The 19,736-nt window shown below is 44.3% G+C and overlaps 2 protein-coding genes and 1 long non-coding RNA gene across 3 annotated transcripts; 2 read left to right on the forward strand and 1 right to left on the reverse strand.

Moving 5' to 3' along the window:
- The first annotated feature begins 6,206 nt into the window (after positions 1-6,206).
- LOC107279078 (uncharacterized) lies at positions 6,207-8,300 on the forward strand. The gene is made up of 3 exons (XM_026020681.2): positions 6,207-6,920; positions 7,930-7,999; positions 8,116-8,300. Exons 1-3 carry the CDS (start codon positions 6,207-6,209, stop codon positions 8,298-8,300), a joined length of 969 nt encoding a protein of 322 aa, XP_025876466.2.
- Positions 8,301-14,319: 6,019 nt separating this feature from the next.
- On the forward strand, positions 14,320-15,568 carry LOC9266592 (uncharacterized). Its single transcript, XR_001540245.3, has 2 exons — positions 14,320-14,558; positions 14,948-15,568. It is a non-coding gene; the product is annotated as an uncharacterized lncRNA (long non-coding RNA).
- A 312-nt stretch (positions 15,569-15,880) lies between these two features.
- LOC4348360 (G-type lectin S-receptor-like serine/threonine-protein kinase At2g19130) lies at positions 15,881-18,824 on the reverse strand. The gene has a single exon (XM_015757384.3). It carries the CDS (start codon positions 18,807-18,809, stop codon positions 16,386-16,388), a length of 2,424 nt encoding a protein of 807 aa, XP_015612870.1. The 5' UTR covers positions 18,810-18,824; the 3' UTR covers positions 15,881-16,385.
- Positions 18,825-19,736: the final 912 nt, after the last annotated feature.

Consider the following 19,736-nt stretch of genomic DNA (forward strand, 5'->3'; position numbering starts at 1 on the left):
GTAGAGAATACAGTGAAGAGAAGCTAAGTGGAGGAGTGGAATTTGTAAGGAAAACGATTGATGCTCACGAACGCAATGCAAACATCAGGTCCAATGGTTTAGAAGCCAGACCACTGATCAGTTGTCTGTAGAGCTCGCAGAATCTCAGGTCAACGTGGTGGTGCGGGTAAAACGTCCTAATCAGTCTGTATTAACAACTGATAGTGTGCTGACCTCGATCTTAATAAATCTTCCCTCATTGATCAGACATCAACAAATGGAGCGTTTTGACTGCGTAATGATCTGTGGTTTGTGCATATTCAAGAGAAATCTGTTTGGCATCTCTTCCAGCAACTTCCAGTTGAGGTATTCTTTTAAGAGGACTCTTTTTTTTAAAACATTGCAATTAGGTTGACTTCTCAATGCAATTGGCGCTGCTTGTTGGAGACTCTTTCGATTCTTCCCCTTTTTTGTCGACCAATCATGGATTTATTTCCAAAGTGAAAACTTTAGCCAAAATGAAAGCTCAGTTTCACAACTGATGAGATCAATCTGATATTACTTGTCCAGCAGGAAATCAATGTCATAATGATCACAGATTTGGGCAAAGCATTACCAAGCGATGTGAGATAATTGATGGCAACTTAAAATGGGTTTTGATTTTGGCACTATCAGAATGATGCATAATCCAGTCCATGGCAAACAAAATAAAAGTGCAGATATGCAATTAGTCACTGCGGAATGAAGTAATAGTAATTTTACTATCCTTGTACCACATTGTTTATATAAAATCTTCAGAAATTATCTATCTTGAGATACCATCATTTTACAGAAAAATTGAGTAAATTTTATAAAACCCCAGGTACTATAATTTGTTTCAAAGAACCCAAGGTTTTGGGCCAAAATGTTTCAAGAAACCTCACGTTTAAGCATATTATCACACCCCGATCCGGCACCGCCGTACAACGGCACCTGACAGGAGCGTGTCGTAGGAAAAACGGCGCGAACCGCTTCCTACGAAACCGCGATTACAGTACCAGTCCCAGGACATAGTGCTGGTACCCACGGTGACAAATATGAACCATCGCAAATCCTTAAAATAAATAAAGGACTTATTTACCTTAACTTACGTTGCAGCTCAGAACAGCCCGAGAATGCAACCGACGACGCGGACAAGGAAAACACCAACAACAGCAGCAGCAGCGGAACCAACGGACTAACACCCAACACCACAGGCGACGGCTGGGAACCAGGACAAAACCCTATTCTTCACTTCACTTCATCTTCAGCTTCAGGACGGAGGAACTATATATATATTTATATAGAGCAAGGGTGAGTAGTTTTGTACTCAGCAAGTCACGGGGATTTAGGTGTTTAATGCAAGCTTGGAAGAGAGGCAAGGTTGTTTTGCAAATCCTTTGTTTGAAATCTTTTGAAATCACTAAGTGATTTATTTCTTTCTAAGTTTGGGTCGAAAAGAGACTTGCGTCTCGATTTGACTTAAGAGATGCTTTTCAATAACTCAATTGGTAATGTACCGACCTCCCGGGTCAGATCATTACTTCTCGGCTCCAAGAGCCATTTCACTTGATTAATCGGCTCCCAGAGCCTTTTTCATTTTCTCGGACTCCCAGAGTCCAGCTGCCCAGCAGCAAAGCAATCCGCTTCCTCTCGGGAAGCCTAGTCTATAATGCCCGCAGACATCCCGAATCACACAGATTCGTTTCTGACCACTCAGGTCATCCATCTGCCACATAGGCTGATCTGGTTACGATTCCCATCCCACAACAACTTTTCACAAAGCACAGGCAAACAAATCTACGCAACAGGAACCACCTCACATCCGCCCATGACCGTGGGCACGGCTGTTTGAACAGTTAGTTAACCTCTACAGAGGGGTACACTTTACCCACAAGATACGAACTTATTCTGAACACCCGTCGGTATCGGAGGTTCGCAACAAAGCCTTTCCTAAGCCGACCCAGGGTTACCTCATGCCACGTAGAAGGATCAAATCCTCATATAAATATAGGCCATTTTAGTTTTCACAAATCAAACTCCAACCACCTCGATCGGTAATCTGGCAAGCTTCGCGTTCTTGCCTTACCAGGAACCCGGGTTGGCTCCAACCGACCCTGCCCCGGCATTCCCCAACTATTGGCATGCGAGGTTTCCCTGAACCGACTAGTTACTTAGCTAGGGTGTCCCATTCCACCTTGTGGTTGCACTTTGTTATGCTTGATGAATTTCCCACAGGAATCGGTCCTTATATGCGAATACGGGACAGTGCCACACAGGCACAACCCCCGCATCGCGAGTTATCACAATTCATTTTATTTTTAAACACACCGACACCACAGGTTGGGTTTTCAAGGCTTCTCAAACCCATTTCCCAATTTTTGGACAATCAACAGTGTATGTGGGATATTTGATATACGCGCTCAAAGAGCACGGATACCGAAGTCCCACAAGGGTGGAGCGACAAGGAATCAGGGTAGTACAACCTATAGGAATTAGTGCGACTACTGGGTAGGTCCGTCGGTTTGGCACGCAAACCGAGGCCAAGCAAGTTAAGTGTGTGACTCTAATAATGCAAGTTGCAAACAAAACAATAATGATTTTCCAATTATAGGAGCAATTGGTCAAAAGGTGACTTGCCTTGCTCAAGGTCTTCACGGAGCTTCACGAATCTTCGAGAAAACCCGCGATCGGCGAAAATCCGGTAACCGCAACTATACGCAAACAAACAAAAACCTAAACAAAAGACCAAGAAAAAGACCCTATTTAGACTAAATAATAGTGCCATTAAATAGATCTCAATTTTTACGGAATTACTGGAAATAGAACGGAGTCAATCGGAAGAGCGGTTGGGAAGATATGAATTTTGGAAGTTTAATTGGAATTTCTGGAAGACGAGAAATGGTTTATGGAATTTATAGAAATAATATTCTCAAGAATATTATTGACAGTCACTGACGTGCGGGACCAAAGGAAAATGATTCATGGAATTTTGGAATAAAGAATTTTATTTATGGAACAAAGGAAAAAGATTTATTAAATCCCTTGGAAAATTAAAGGGATGAGGGATGTGATTTGGACTTATCTCGGGTGGCATTGGTGCGGCCCAAAGGGTTGAAGGAGGCTCGGCCGAGCCATTGGGCCGGGCGCGGCCACGGGGAGGCGGCCCAACAGAGGGGGCGCGGGGGAGAGAGAGACGGCCCGGTGGACCGATTCCACCGCGCGGGGTCCCGGGTGGGGCCCGCTTGTCGGTGATACGGCCCACGGTGGGATGGACGCACGCGAGGGTGGCGCTAGGGTTCGGGGGGGGGGGAGAAGCGGTCCACGCGCGGCGCGCGGGTGGACGCGGTGTGCGGCGGGCCCACGCGCAGCCTGTTGGCTCTCCGTGGACCGTGCGCGAGGGTGGGGGACGGAGGGAGGTGGCTGACCGAGGTCAGCTTTGACCTGGTCGCGTCGAGGTGGCGCCGACGTGGCAGCTACGTGGCAGCCACGCGGGCCGGGCGAGAGGAGGAAGAAGAACAGGAGCTCCAACCAACGGTGGCCGACGGCGGGGTTTCACCGGAGCACGACGTGGCGATTCGATCGAGAGGGAGTTCACCGGTACAAAGGGGAGCACGAGAGGGGTTGAGCCAATGGCTCGGATCCTTCGAAGAGGGGCCGACGACGACGAATCGCGGCGGCGCACGCCGGCGGCGAGAAAAGGGGGAAACGGCGGAGGGGTGACGGGGATTCAATTCAAGGCGGTGGGAGCGTGTCCGGGGTTCAAGAAATCCGTTTCCGGCATCGGATGGGGTGGAGGAGCACCGAGGAGGGCTAGCGATGGCGGCGGGCTCCGGAAGCGGGTGGCAATGGCGGCGAGGCCATGCCGAGCGGCGGCGGAGCTCGGGGCGGCGTCTACGCACGTTCGAGGGGCTAGTAGAGCTACCACACAAGCTAGAGAGGGCGAGGAAGAACGAGGAAGGAGAACGGAGGGAGTCTCTACCGAGTTAGGACGGCACGGTGACGAGTGGCCGACGGCGCGGAGTGAGTTCTCCGTTCTCAGACCGGGGAAGGGGAAGAAGGAGGGTGCTCGGAGTCCCGCGTCACGCGTCCTCGCACGCACCGGCCTCCCCGGTGCTTGGCGACGAACGGCGACGGCGAGAGCGGAGCGAGCAACAACAATAGCGCGGCGGTGTTGGAAGTGAAACGAGAGGAGGATTCGATGGGAGGGGCTCGGGTTTTATAGGTGGCCGGGTGAGGAGCTTCGAGGGGAAGGAACTGACTCGGGAGAGGCGGTCAAGGAGAGGAGCTGGCGGTCACGCCCGTGGTCCAGGCGGCGGTAGGCGGTCACGGGCGGTGTCGGGCAAAATGGAAAAAGGGGGGGGGGGGCAAAGGGAGCTCTGTTCTTGCCGAAACGGGGAATGGGAGAGGGAGAGAAGAGCGCGTGAGGCAGAGAGTCGCGCTGCCTATATGTCTTGGACGCACGCGCGCACAGGGTGGGGGCGAGCGGCAGGGCGGCATGGGCGGCTGCGCGGCGCAGGCGGCCAGGGCTGACGCGGCGGCGACCGAGCGGTCTGCCACGCGCGGGCGAGCGCGTGCGCGACGCGAGGGCGCGGCGGAATTCAGAGGCGGCGGCGGGAATCGGCGCCGGGAGGGGAGAGAGCAGAGAGAGAGAGCGAAGACGGGAGAGAGAAAGAACGAGAGAGCGAGAGAGCTCTCTCTCGGCTCGGCTCGGCGCGTGCAACGCACGTGCGAGGCTGAGGGAGGAGAAACGGCTGAGAGAGGGAGGTGGGCTAAGGGGGGAAAACGGCCCACAATTGGAGTTTGTATTTGGATTCAAATTCGATATTCGAACTCGAGGGTTCAGGGAGGAATCAAGGAAGACTCAAGGTAGGGTTTGATATTTTTCGGAATTGGGAGCGAGTATTTGCCGAGGATTCAAAGGATGCGATTGAATTTCGGAATTTGATTTGGAGATTTGAGTCGAAGGAGGAATTTCGAGGTGGAGGATTTTGATTTTGATGAGAGGGAACAACGGGATTGAATTGAGATCCTGGCACGACTTAGACTCTCACACAAAGAACGAAAATTTTCGTAATTAGGATTTTGCCGAATTAGTTTTAAACGTCTCACGAAAAGCGGAGCGTTACACATATATATTTTAATATATTTATGCATAATATTTGTAAAAAATAATATGAGATATTCCGGAGTATATATACCTTAGCCTCTTTTAAACGATTATCTTTGCATCAATTATTGGTAGTATGATTAATGTTTATCTATACAAGTAATTACCAATTAATACATCACTATTAGTAAGGTTGTCTAATGTTTTTCAATCGTGCAATGTAAGAGTAGGGAAAAAGATGAAGTGCACGAGAGGGGTATGTATTTTGAGCCTACTAATGTAAATATATACTAAAAATATTATATATAATAATAAAATTATGAGTATGTGATAAACATGTGGTTTATTGAAACACTTTACCCCCAAAATCTGATATTCATTGAAACAAAACATAATACATAAGGTTTTGCATTAGATGTATCTCAAAACTTGGAGTTTTCTGAAATTCTAAAAAATTTGGTATCTGTAGATAATCTACTAAGAACTGTAAAATTACCCTGAATTAACAGGAGTCAATTGTAATATGTATGTTTACTGTTGACGTGCTGAGACGCAAATCACTTGGTCTCTGATTTGGACCTCCTTTCAATTATTAATTCCAGATTGGTGAAGTGTCCTGCCCAGTTGATCTATATTGGCAGATCATGGTGTGATGCCAATCCTAGAATTCTTTCAACGCCAAAGATCAATATTAGATCACTGCTCTATAAGCTCTATGTGCCAAGTCTTCTGTTTCTATAGCCCACTAGCAGCAACCACAGACCGGCTCCTTGTAAGGGCATCCACAATGTTGCTTTTTAGCCAGTAAGAAGCATTTAATGCTCTCTTCCTACTGGGTAGGAAGCATTGTGAGAGTGGCACAGAGTTAAAACCCGGCCATACCTCTACTACCGATGAAGAAGAGATAAAGAATATTATTTGTACAGTGTTTCTGACAGTACTTTAAAAAAAATGAAAGTTGCCGTTGCTTTTCAACCGTTGCTTGCTACCCGTTGCTTAGTCACTGCATTGTGCCATTCTTCAGTCTCATACTACAGAAATAACACACAATATATATAGATTGTTGAACAACACAGATACATTCTACCAGATAGTTGAGATGGATCCCTCCAACAGAGTTTTCACAAACTTGTTGAATCAAGGGTCCCCAAGCCAATATTCTGGGAACAGTAGCCAAAACTCCCCTCCTACTCAATTCCCCTCAACCTTCACCCAATCACAGTATCCCCAATCCCCACAGTTTCCACAATCGCAAGCACTAAATTTTCATAACTTCCACCCTTTTGGTCCTCCAGCAAACTATCAATTATATGGCAATCCTCCTCCAAGTTTTCATGGTTTTCAGCAGCAAGGCAATTGGTTAAAATCTGCAGCATTAAGCTTTCAAGGTTTTCGTCATCAAGAAAGTTGGATGCACTCACCAAATCAGGTTGGTGGATCTGCTTCTTCTCATGGATCTGAATCAACTTCTCCATGCCCTGCAACATCGCAAGCCAAAAGTGTTGTTAACATTGAAGAGTCTAGTGGCAACAATGAAGAAGCTGGGAGGAAAGGGACATGGGTCAACTGGACTGAAGAAGAAAATCTACGGCTCCTTAGTTCTTGGTTGAACAATTCAGTGGATCCAATAGATAGCAATGACAAGAAGTCAGAGTACTATTGGAGGGCTGTAGCTGCAGAGTATAACAACAATACACGTCGTAATGATCGCAAAAGGACAGTCGTGAAATGTAAGACACATTGGGGTGGTGTCGACGACGGCAAGAGAGTGCGACGGGATGGGGACGAGAATCGTGTCGCCGGCGGCAAGAGAGTGCGACGGACTCGAGAGAGAAATTGGGGGTCGAGAACTTGCAGGAAGGAATCACGCGGCAGTCACGGAATTTTACTATCGGTGATTTTTTTTTGCTGGCCCCACCTTATTCCCCTCCGACGCGCAGAAACAATGTGGAGGGTGCGATGGCTTAATACCGCCTGACCCCTGCGCCCACAGTATTGCCGAACTCAGCAACAAACATTGCGCTTGCCCTAAGGGAGCATATGTGTGCGATTCCATGTCAAGAAGTTGAGCCAATATTTTTTTTATTTCGATGGTTCCTGTTCATTGCCACCTATATTATAGATATTGAAGTAAAATGCATTACTGGTATAAACTTATAAAAGAGTGCAATCTAGTTCATGAACTTGTAAAACGCTTATTTTGTTGTATGAACTTGTCTCGTATGTGCGACCCAAGACATATAATGGCATGATAAGGCAAATTATAATAAGTTGACCACAAAGGAGTACATGACATGTTATATGAGGTGGAATGCTTTTGGTTTCTACTTTATCCTTCTTCATTTCTACCCCTTGCATTATTATTTAGTTTGAGAAATTTGCATATGTGTGATACTTAAAAGGTGGTTTCGCTACAATATATGCCATCGTTAAAATATGATTCTCTCGGATACCATTCTCAAGTCATGGGCATTCGCTAAAATGCCATTTTCGTTGTATCTTTCATTTGCAAAACATTTTTCATCCAAATATTTTTTTTCTCAGACACTTTTGCCCCTGACTATGGTTGAACCAAACTACATCTTCTACCTCAAGCTTCTCAGGACCAGGCGAGAGGAGAGAAGGGCGACCACTCCGGCGCCGCCGCCCGCCAGACACGCTGCCGCCTTCCCCAACCGAGCTGTGCCACCTCTCCCCACCATCCGCGCCGCCTTGCATGCCATCCATTTGCCCCCAATTCCACGCCGCCGCTTCCCCCCCCCCCCCACCATCTGAGCCAGACTAAGGAGCTGCAGTTGCTGAAACTGGAGGGGGCGCTGCAGCTAGAGGAGGCACAACACGCAGAGGAGGAGGCGCTAGCGCTCGCCGAGATGGAGAAGACCAAGTTCCGAGGTGCGCACCCGCCAGGAGGGCGACAAGAAGGTGCGCGCCCGCCGGGAGGCTGACGGGAAGGTGCGCGCCCGCAAGTAGGCCGATGAGAAGGTGCGTGTCCAGGAGGCCATCTCCAGCCACGACTTCCACTACCGACAACATCGAGCTCACCACCGAGCGCTTCTTCGACGGGCACAAGATCGGCAGATGGCGGGGGAAGGCGACGCGGTCAGGGAAGGTGGCGGCGCAGATGGCGGGTGGAGGCGGCGCAGATGGTGGGGAGAGGCAGCGGCATGTGTTCACGGGCGGTGGCGCAGAGTGAGAGAGACGACGACGACGCTGTCCCCAGCCGCCCCCTGCCGAGCCGAGCCTCCTTCCCCAACTGCGCCGGTGTCACCTGCTGCCGAGCCACGTCGCCTCCCCGTCGAGCGCGCGGCAGATGGTGGGTGCCATCGGCGTTGTCACCCCTGGCGCCGCTTCTCTCTCGGTTCGTGAAAAACGCGGTCACCAGAAAAAGAAAGAAGATGTGGTTTGGTTCAACCACAGCTAGGGGCAAAAACATCCAACAAAAAATTATTTGGATGAAAATTATTTTACAATTGTAAGAAATAGCGAAAATGGCATTGTAGCTAATGCCCATGGCTTAAGATTGGATGTGTAGCGAATCTCATTTTAACGATAGCATTTTTACGAAGCCAGTTCCAAAGAATGGCACATATGCAAATTTCTAATTTAGTTTTGTATCTCTTTCTTTATGCGATTGTTATGCCTATGTTTTGCTGAATAAATATGTCTACTTGATATCCTTCTGAGATACTCCCTCTGTTCTTTTTTCTACGATGTTGGTTAGTTCAATTTGACAAACCAACGTAATAAATTATGGGAAGGAGGTAGGCATGTTTACACAGCATTCAAAAACAACAAAATCAGCAAGATTAACCTTGTTGTACCATTTTGACCTTGGTTAACATGCACCGGATAAGTTTGTGCTCTAAAATGAGCATTTTACATGTTCAAACACTAGATCGTAGAGTTTGTGTATCACCAATGTAATTTATTCTAGATATTTGCTCAACTTATTTATTTGTTTTATACAAATTCCCACAACAACGTGTGAGCTTTTTTCTAATTTCTAATAAAGGAAAATTGCAAAACTCAGTCCAAATGTCACTCTGAATTTGATATTCCTCCATGTAAGACGATTTGTTGCAAATGCCTCTTCTAATTCACCTTGAGATCCCCACACCCCCCCCCCCCCCCCAAAAAAAAAAAAGCCGTTGCTCATCCATTACCATGGAGGCAACACCACATGTACTAATATCTCTGTTATTATAAAAAAATGAAGGTGTTCTCGCCGGAATATTGGTACACCGTCCGTGTTTGATTTGGTCATACTTTGGTATTTTGCATGTATCCAATTCAACGTAAGTCTAGAATAACTATTATACACCACTTCCAACCCAACCACTCCTACTCTCAGCCTAACCCAATCAGCCCACACTATCCCATCGCCCCATCCCTCACCCCCCTCCCTTGATCGATGTCTTTTTTTCTCATCCATTTTCTCGTTTCTTTTTCACCTTTTCTTTTCTCCCAATCATCCTGATCCTGCATCTGTGTTTCAAAAAAAAAATCGTCCTGCGCCTCTCCCTCTTCTTCTAATCAACTCTCTTTTCTCCTCATTTTCTCTTTTTTTTTCTCTTCGAAATTTCCCTCCTCATAAATATTTTTCTTTTGAAATTATCATTGTTTAAGGTATAGATGGCTATAAGGCCCGCCCGGCACGGCCCGGCCCAGGCATGGCCCACGGTCGTCGAGCCAGCATGGCACGGTCAGCACTTCGGGCCGTGCCGTGCCAGCCTGAAGGCAAGGGTAGCCCATCGTGCCTTCATTAAAATAAGTTTATTTCCCCTCCCTTCTTTTTGGCTGTGATATATATATATATATATATATATATATATATATATATATATATATATATATATATATATATATATATATATATATATATATATATATATATATATATATATATATATATATATATATATATATAATAAGTCTATTTTACGTCTCTACTCTTTGTGACGTGCTTTACATATGTTTGAGAATAAGTCTGTTTCGCATCCCTAAACTTTGGGCCGGGCCGTGTCGTCCCAGAGTGCCGAGGAAGCAGCCCAAGCATGGCACGGCTGTTGGGCCGAGCCGGCATGGGCACGACCGGAGTCGGACCGTGCCGTGCTTGGGCCGGGCCAAATTTATCGGGCCTTGGGCGGGCCATATGGCCATTGTTGGGATTTCTTAACGACATTACTAGAAATATAATTCCCCGCAATGGCGCAGAAATACTTCTGGTATATTATGGTTACAGAGTGTATCCGCAAGCGCATGGATATACCATTGTACCATTTCACCCGAGAGTATTCCAAGGGTATCGTATTTATTTTATCCCGTGGGAAGATCATGTAGAGAGAGATTGACTAATAGTTTATATATTCCTTGTGATAATCATATTCTAAACAGGGGTTAAGATAATCCAAGGGTAGAGTGACACACAAGCATAGAGTGACACACAAGCATTAACAACTCATTCTCATAATAAATGATCTAAGCTAGGTGGAAAGAAAAGAGAAAGAGAATCTATTCCTATACCTCTAATATACATAATATACATATATTCTAGTTAACTGATATACTAGCAAATACCCTCTATCCGATGCCCTCCTGGTACTTCGAGAAGCTACCCCTGACTGTCGAATTCCTTACGACAGCACGTCATGACCATACAACCGGGGCTAAATACGGAGGAATACCCTCCCCAGGGAATTAACTTAGGATTATATATAGGCGCGGAGGAATACCCGTACTGAGCTGTCACCATCAGCGGCCCACCTCTCATCCGCAATATATAACCCCAAATAATGATATCCCGTAATCTAGACACCACGCCTAAACTACCAGATACTACTCTAATATCATCGTCATGACATAGAGTAATTGCATATGCAAACATTATACCGCACCAAAGCATCTCCCAGATAAGCTAGCCGTATATTCAGTATAACATGAACATAATGTAAAGTAGGTACTCATATACTTAGAAAGTATTTCAATACCATAAATGTATATAGAAGAGTATTCTAATAAAAGTACAAAGCTTACAAAAGAGGAAAGGAAAGCTGCTAAAGCCATACCCGAACTCTTCTGAAGGCTTCCGAACTCCTGATTCCTGTTCTATTTCTATTTCACCAGCTAGATACTACTAAACTAAACTTGAGAGAAATGAGAGAGCTCTTGCTTGAGGTGTGTGTTGAGTGAAGAGAGTGAGCTCCTTATATAGAGGTAGTTATGATGGTTGTGGAAGGGGAATTATCCAAAGTGCCCTCCAACCGTCATTGGGATGCAATCCTGGACATCCACGCCAAAACCTGGATCCAACTGCACTAGGATTGGTTCGGCCAAACCTGGGGCTGGCCCAATCCAGCCCAATTTTGGCTGGTGGCTTCCTCTATTGCTCCACTCTGCAGACTTGTGAATTTTGGCCCAATTCATCGTGTCAGTTCTGAGTTCTTGGCCTATTCATACACAAGTCTGGTTCTCGACATCGTCCGATTGATTTATCACCTGAGTTGATGTCGATTCTCCTCCACTTTAGTGTCATTCCCTTCAAGAGGTTAGTATACCTAATACTAGTGGAAGTTTATTATTCTAACAGATATATGCATTGCAATCATCACTAGTTCTCCTCTATTTTGGTAATATTGACGGTCAAAACTGATCGATAACGACCGTCAACGGCCATCTATAGTTTAAGGTGTGTATGGTGCAAGTTTGTTACATTGCAAATACTTTTCATCTATAGTAAAAAAGACTTTCACTAATTGAATAATCAAAATTTTAATCTTTGGTCAATATGATATAGCAAAATACCCATTCATCAATTTATGGAATAGACATCCGATCGATTTGCGAGGCTATGGAATGGTGTATATAAGGTATTCTTCGTGTGATGACGCATGAGGTGAGCGCTATCGGGTTCAATGTTATATATGATTTCTGACTTTTTTTTGCCATTGTTTTGTTAGTCTTATTTCAGTTTGTCTTTTAAATTGGTTGAGTTTTTATCAATTGTAAAAATTGTCTTCACCTGTTGCTACACACATGCATTTTTGCTAGTGAATACTAATAGGTGAAGAGCCATGATCGTTAGTCATGTCGGCCATGCCCTATGACATGATCGTGGCATCCCAATTCAGGAAGCCCGGCACGTCGTTGGGCGGTAGTGGTCACGAGTCTTCTTCTAAAACATTGGGGGCACTACATGATGAATTGTTGTGCTTACTTCATGGGGTTCGGTGGTGGATGATTTCTTTGGTAGATTCAAGATGATAAAGATGAGCTTGGTGCAACACTTAGGTCACTGTTAGTAGACTGGTGAGAAAAGAAGTCATAGAATACATGCAGACAAAGGTTAATGAATGCATGGACAACGGCAATTGGGGAGGACTCACACAAAGCTAAATAGTAGGGCGTATTAGCAATAAATCATTTTATAGGGGGGAATCTTAAACTCAAGGAGATATTTGGGATGGTTTTTGCATTTTTTTATTTTAGTTAACCATGGAGCTGTTACACGCCGAGACGATGGTATGGCAGCGAGATGGTGTAAAAGGGGTGCCTAGACTAGAGAGGAGAGTGGTCGAATAGGAAGTTGCGGAGTGGGTATCAGGATCGCTCACAATCGCCTTTTGGGACTAACAAGAGTTCTTTCCCACACTACAACATATTCGGCCTTCCTTGACGGATTGCCTTTGACAAATAGGGAATATGTCATTGATGTTTGACAAATATTAAAAGAAGTCGGCATAAAGTTCCGCCTCAACTGATTCTAGTGATGACTCAAGTGTGATCATAAAAATTGGTCACGGAGGCAAACGTGGTCATCACAAATACCGTGAAATTCATCATTAGAATCAGGGATATCACATGCGAAAAAGTATTGTGTCATAGGAGAATTGGTAGGCAAGATCCACATAGGCCCATAGCAAGCTAATCCCATTTGTAAGTATGAGATTGTACGGTGAAATTCATCATAGACTACCCATGCTATGGGCTAGCACGCGGTGATGAAGTTTTTTTTTCATAGAACTAACCAATAATAGTTGTAAGGAGGTCTCACATATAAGTATGCAAAAACCTTAGAGGAGACAGTTTGTCATGTGTTTATTTTGACTGTGTGTGTTTGTCCGATGTTTACTTGGTGAAATGTTTGCTAATTCATACACAACTGTGGAAGAATTGGCAGGCAACTGATTTTTGCAAGTTTGTTACAAGACTTATAGTGCGGACATGGTAAATCAAGGGTTTTACTAGAGTCCCTTCATATAAAATCTTTCTATCGTATAAGCATGTTGCATTTAGTGCACTTCTCAAGTTGTTAGCGAGAAGAACACAACAAACTGTCGCCACTGGCTCTGTTTCACTTGCTCCTAGCCGAGTCTAGGATTCCAGGATTGACTATCCGTGTTGGATGGATTGAGCGGAGACCGGACGAATTAATGAAGGATGAAAAAAAATCAATGTGCCTCGCATGGCAGATCTGTCACATGTTTTGTTCCCTCGCATTGCGTCGAGTCATTGGGATTGATCTAAAATGTATATAATGAAATCTCAATTGGAATCTCATGCCACTAATCGAGGTGCAAAAAACCTTATAGCGATGGACGAGAGCGCTTGGTGACGATCGGAAAATTGCAAACTTTTTAAGTAGGTTAGATTTGATCAAACCAAAAGAAATTTGATTAGAAAAAAAAAGTAAAAGCGACGTATAATACAAATAATACAAAATAAAGGTATTATGTAGTTTTCTGTTACATTCATTTAAACTAGCCATAAATTTGATCATGTTTAAGATGGTTTATTAGTTTACCTTAGCTCTTAATAAGGTTTTGATATAAGTTATTTTGTTTATAAAGTATCTATACTTGGCTAGAAACCTCCGAAAATTTTTATATGGTTAGCCCATTTGTGATTTTGTTTTAATACATGCAATCTTTCGATCCAATGGCCATTATTTATCTGAACTCTTTATCTGACGGCTAATATATTTTTGATGATGTGGCGCATCCTGGTACCAGAAAGCTTGTTGCTTCTGACGGCTAATATATTTTTGATGATGTGGCACATCCTCGTACCAAAAAGCTCTGCTTTCCCTATATAAGATAAGATTCGTAGTTTTATTTTATTTATAAATGACAAAAATCTATTCCTACTCACAGATCTTGAGTGATTTTTTTTAATTATTTCCTAAATAAAATTCCCGGCCAACGGAGTCCGGAGCCGTCCAACAAGATTGTTCCTCACGCCGGCGTGCCCCCCGCCACCGCGCGCCATCGCCGTAGAGGCTACCACTGGGACTTCGAGGTCGCTCCTCTCTCCATCTGGGCCGCCGCCCCTCTCGCGCACCGCGCGGCCTCTCTCCCTGCCCCTCGCCCTCGCCACCTCGCCGATGGCCTCCGGCTGTGCGGCGGCGGCGGGATGCTGGCTTCTCCCAGCCGATATCTAGGCCCTGATCCGAGAGGTGTGTTCCTCATCTGTGATGCCTAAAGTTTTCCTTCGCTTGTTGCTTGGAACCTCCCGTAGATAATTTGTGAGAACCATACACGACCTGGTAATTTTTGTTTAGGTCGGCATTGAACGAGCTTTAGATTTTGGGGAAGCTTTCTTAATTAGGTGAGGCTGGTTGTTTGCTAATGTTAATTTTGAGAGTGGATTGCGAGATACTTTAAATTTCGACGAGTCCACAAAAATGGGTATTTGTATTGGTCGAAATTAAAAATATTCTGTTTGGATAGAATCACAATTTGGAATCAAATATCAAAATTGAGTTCAAATTAATACGGTGCGTCCTACTACTACTTATCGTACTTTGGACGCTAAGATGTGTTCTTTTGTGCTCTTTGGTGATAGATTTTGACATGGATCTATGAATATGGCCAGCAGCACTAAATTAAAAGGTGAGGAGAGGCTGGATAAGCCCAAAGGGTGCCCCCACGTCTCTCCGTACTACAATGCCGCCGATCCTATTATCATCAATGGCAAAGGGATTGATCCCTTTGAGCTGAGTGAAGGTATGGATAAAAGAAGAGTGGCTTCAATTCTTCAAAGTTTCACTTGAGGCAACCGAGAGAAACCACGCTGCTTCACAAGGCAATGGCGATTCCAATACGGACAGTAGCAGCCTCTGGATTCTAGATTCTGGAAATAAAAGAGGTATTGCTGACCATAATGTGAGTAAATGAACGAAATCTTTTATACTGCTGGTGTTATCTACTTGGTTCAGAGTTTCAGACAGGAAATTGCACCTAGTCCTAGGTAATGTGTGATTGTTTTGTTAGCTTTATGAAGACATCTTATGTCCAAATTGCTCTGACAGAGGGCATTCGTCATGCTATCTGGCCAGCCAGTAACATTTTCAATTAAAATATCTTGAGTTTGTTTTGCATAAGTTGTCTGCTATGTTAATTACCAATCATAATATAACATATCAGATCCTGCACAATGAAAGCTGGCCAGGAAATTTGCTTTGTACTTTGTACTCACTGTCTTATGTGGCAATTTTTCTCATTAAAATTGGCCAGTGTTCCCGTTGATGGTGCCTCTGTAGAGTTCTACTAATACTCAGCAGTGCAGGATTTGAGTGATCCATTATGTAGTTATATCATCCATCGTAGCAGGAGTAATCATATCATCCTACAGTTATTTCGAATCATCACTTCACTCATATCATGATTAAAGATGAAACCCTTCACTTGCTTAGGGGCGATAGGTTGTGTCAGTATATATGTTGGAAAACATAAAAAAGTTAGTTATCCCATATAAGGAGGTCCAATCTACTCCAAATGGTTTTGTTTGGGCCTTGTAGAAAGGGTACAGCACTGGATTGAACTTTGCAGAATATGCAAAAACAGTAAGTCATATGAAGTTGTGCACATTCACTTGCAATTGCTATGTTAGTGTTCATCCTAGCCCGTAGAATGTGCTTATTTCCTTGGATCAGCAGTTAGGCTGCATATTTTTGTTAGTCTATATCCATTACTGCTTCACATGCATGTCATCTGTGCATATATCAGTATGACTTGCAGGTTGTCAGTACATTTCTCTATATTGGACTCAACAATGTACTCTCAACTGGGAAGGAAATCTTCCTGTGTTGTTAAAAGCATCTCAACTGACAAAATGACAGGTCTACGGTATGTATAACATGTCCTACTGTGTACAGACACAGAGATATGGATCTTATTATGAACACTGATGTTTCTTATTTTCTATGCCTAGTTTTCTTGAAATGAGACAGAAACTATAATTTTCTCATAAACTACTGGAAATTACAAATTAGCATACAAATTTACGGTAAATCTAAAGATGACAGTGGTGTTGAATGTGAGCCTCCTGTGATAGCATTCAGTAGTCTTGGCAATGGTGGCATTTTGAGTTCTAGTACACCCTCTAGGAATTGCACCACCTCGCCCATTGTTGGTCGATCAAACTCACTGTCTTGAATACACCAACATGCAATTTTGCAAACTCTTTCAGCCTCCTCGAGATTCACATCACCATGCAATTTTGCATCCACCAGATTTCCAATCCCTCCATTGATAAGCTGGCGGGCGACTTGCATTGGAAAATAGGCCGAATGGTCACCATCCTTGAAATATTCTTGACTTGAGTTCCTCCTTCCTGATAAGATTTCAAACAAAACCATTCCATAGCTGTAAACATCAACTTTAGCTGTAACAACTGTTCCGCTAATCCATTCAGGGGCAAGATATCCAATCGTTCCTCTCATTGTAGTCAGAGCATGACTAAATTCTCTCCCCAAAATCTTTGCCATTCCAAAATCAGCAATTTTAGGAACGAAAGATTCATTGAGAAGTATGTTCTCTGGCTTGATATCACAATGTATAATGCAATCTCGACAGCTATCATGCAAGTAGGCAAGGCCTCTAGCAACTCCAATAGCTATTTGGTATCTAAGATTCCAATCCAAAACTTTATCATTATCCTTAAATAGTTGCACATCAAGGGAGCCATTTGGCATGTATTCATACACAAGTAACTTCTTATCACCTTCACAACAAAGCCCAATCAATTTAACTAAATTGATGTGCTGGATCATTCCAATTGAATCCACTTCGGCTCTGAATTGTTTCTCCCCTTGGCATGTGCCGTCAAGCCTTTTCGCTGCAATGGGAGTTGACTCATTTAGGTATCCCTTAAATACAGAACCAAAACTGCCTCCTCCCAACTTTTCTGAAAAGTTTTTAGTTGCACGCTGCAGATCAATATATCGAAATGCAGTAATACCAATGCTGCCTTGATCATTTTCCGCTCCGCGAGCAAACAGTTTCCCTTTTCTCCTCCAAAACATCAGTAGAAGGATCATCAAACAGAAAGCAGCAGTGCTTGCACCAATGGCAACACCAATGATGACTCCACTCTTTTTCTTCCTTTCCGCACTTTGCACCTCATGCACCTCATTTGCAGCAAGGCGAATGTAAAAGTTATCACCATTTCCGACAGCAGAAGCATCAGACTGTTGCCTTACGTTATACAGCTCATCATGCCAAACAGAGCATCCACCTTTCCCATAGGAATATGCAGTACAGGAGCAGTTGCTCAAGCAAACATCTGAGCATTCATCTTTACTTGCAGCTTCCTGCACATGCATGGCATTACGGGGCAATATAATGTTTTGCACATAGTAGAACTTATCGCTGAAACCTGTCTTGTTCATAGTACTACCACAATTTAATGGAGTATTCCTCATACACCCTCCTGTTCGATCTTCTATCTCCCAATCCTTGGGTGATCTTATAGAGAAGCCCTTCATACAGTCGCAGAACGGATCATTGTTGTCATTGCAGACTGTAAAAGGTCCACAGATTGCGTAAACATCGCAATGAAGTAAGGGCATCCTGTAATTGATCAACCAATCCTGCAAGCTGTCCAACCATACACCTGCCAAACCTTGCCCATTGACATCTATTGCGGCATGCGTAATTGCCTTCTCATTGTTCAGAGTATATGTGAGGTAAACCTCTCTGTCATTGTTGACAAATGTGAAATTGGGTATGGTGGCACCAAACATCTCTGGTGCTGAGCCAAAAAATTGCCCATTCCAATCCCCACTGGACCAATATGTTACAGTTGAGTTCCATACCAAATGACCAACACCATTGATATCAAATTCCAAAGAGTACAAACCAGCAGCCTGGTCAATTGAATTCTTCCTAGAAACAAGGCGGCGGTTCAGGCCAGTCACCTTGTTCCAGCCGATCTTCGCATCGGCAAAAAGGCTATCTGTTGGGTAGTCAAAGCTCTGCCAGAAAACCATGGATGAGTTTGATGAACTCTGCAGCACAAGATTACCATCGTTCAACAGCACAACAACGGTGCCGTTGGTTGTGGTGTTAACACGGGTAGACCATATGATGGACTTGGTAGCCTGGTCCATGATGACCATGTTTCCGTCGCCGGATATTGTTAGCTCCGGTGAAGCGGGGTCCACCACTGGGTTTTCGCCATTGGCGGACCACAGTGGAGTTATCATGGGGAGCTTGTTGTACCATATGCAAAGGTAAGAGTTGCGGCTGGTGTAGGAGGAGTTCTTACTGTCCATCTTGAAGAAGCCGAGAGCGAACTTGCTGTTGTTGGAGATAAGCCTGTCACCGCCGGCCAGTGTTTGGCCGGGTGACACCGTGTCCGTAGTGGCATAGCTCGTCGGAGGGTGCAGGGAGAGTAGGAGGAGGAAGCCAAGAAGGACAGACATGATGGACAGGACAGTGAAGAAAGGGAAGGTTAGTGGAGGACTGGAATTTGTAAGGAATATGATCGATTCTGACGACTGTGATGCAATGTTTCGAAGCCAGACCAGTTCTGTGTTTTTTATTTAGACAATATCAGTTCTATGATCAGTTCTGTGATTTTTTAGACAATATCAGTTCTGTGTTCAGCTCTCAGAATCCAGGTCAACGTCATGGTGTGGGTGCACGTCCTAATCAGTCTGTATTAAGAACTGACAGTGGGTTAACCTCGATCTTAATAATCTTCTCATTGGTCAGACCTAAACAATGCATCGTTTTGACTGCGTAATAATATGTGCAAACTATTCAAGAAATATGTTTGACATCTCTTCCAGCAACTTCCAGTTGAGTTAATCTTTTAGAGAACCCCTTTTTTTTAAAACTTTGCAGTTCAGTGGAAGTTCTTTCACGACATCAATGCAATGGGCGCTGCTTGTTGGAGACTTCTTCCATTTTTTGGACCAATATATCATGCTTTTATCTCCAAAGGGAAAACTTAATCCATGCCAAAGATTTAAGCACTGATGAGATCAATCTGATATTCTTTTTCCAACAGGAAATCAATTTCATGATGTTCACAGATTTGGGCAAAAGCATGACCACGCGATGCGATACAATGATGCCAACTTCAAATCATCAAATGGGTTTTGAATTTGGCACTATGAGAATGCTGCATAGTCCAGTACATGGCCGACAAAAAAGTAGTCCAGATATGCAAGAAGTGAAGACTGAAACTGAATTAGGGGGAGTCAACCAGACGAGTAAAAGAAAATGTTCAGCACAGGCTTCATATCAGAAAGAATGACGCGCATTGCATGTTTGCATGTGCGCCTGTGTGTGTTGACTGTTGACTGTTGACTGTTGACGCTGAGCCGCAAATCTATCTCGTGGTC

Source organism: Oryza sativa, chromosome 10 (genome assembly GCF_034140825.1).
Source record: "Oryza sativa Japonica Group chromosome 10, ASM3414082v1".
NCBI classification, from domain to species: Eukaryota; Viridiplantae; Streptophyta; class Magnoliopsida; order Poales; family Poaceae; genus Oryza; species Oryza sativa.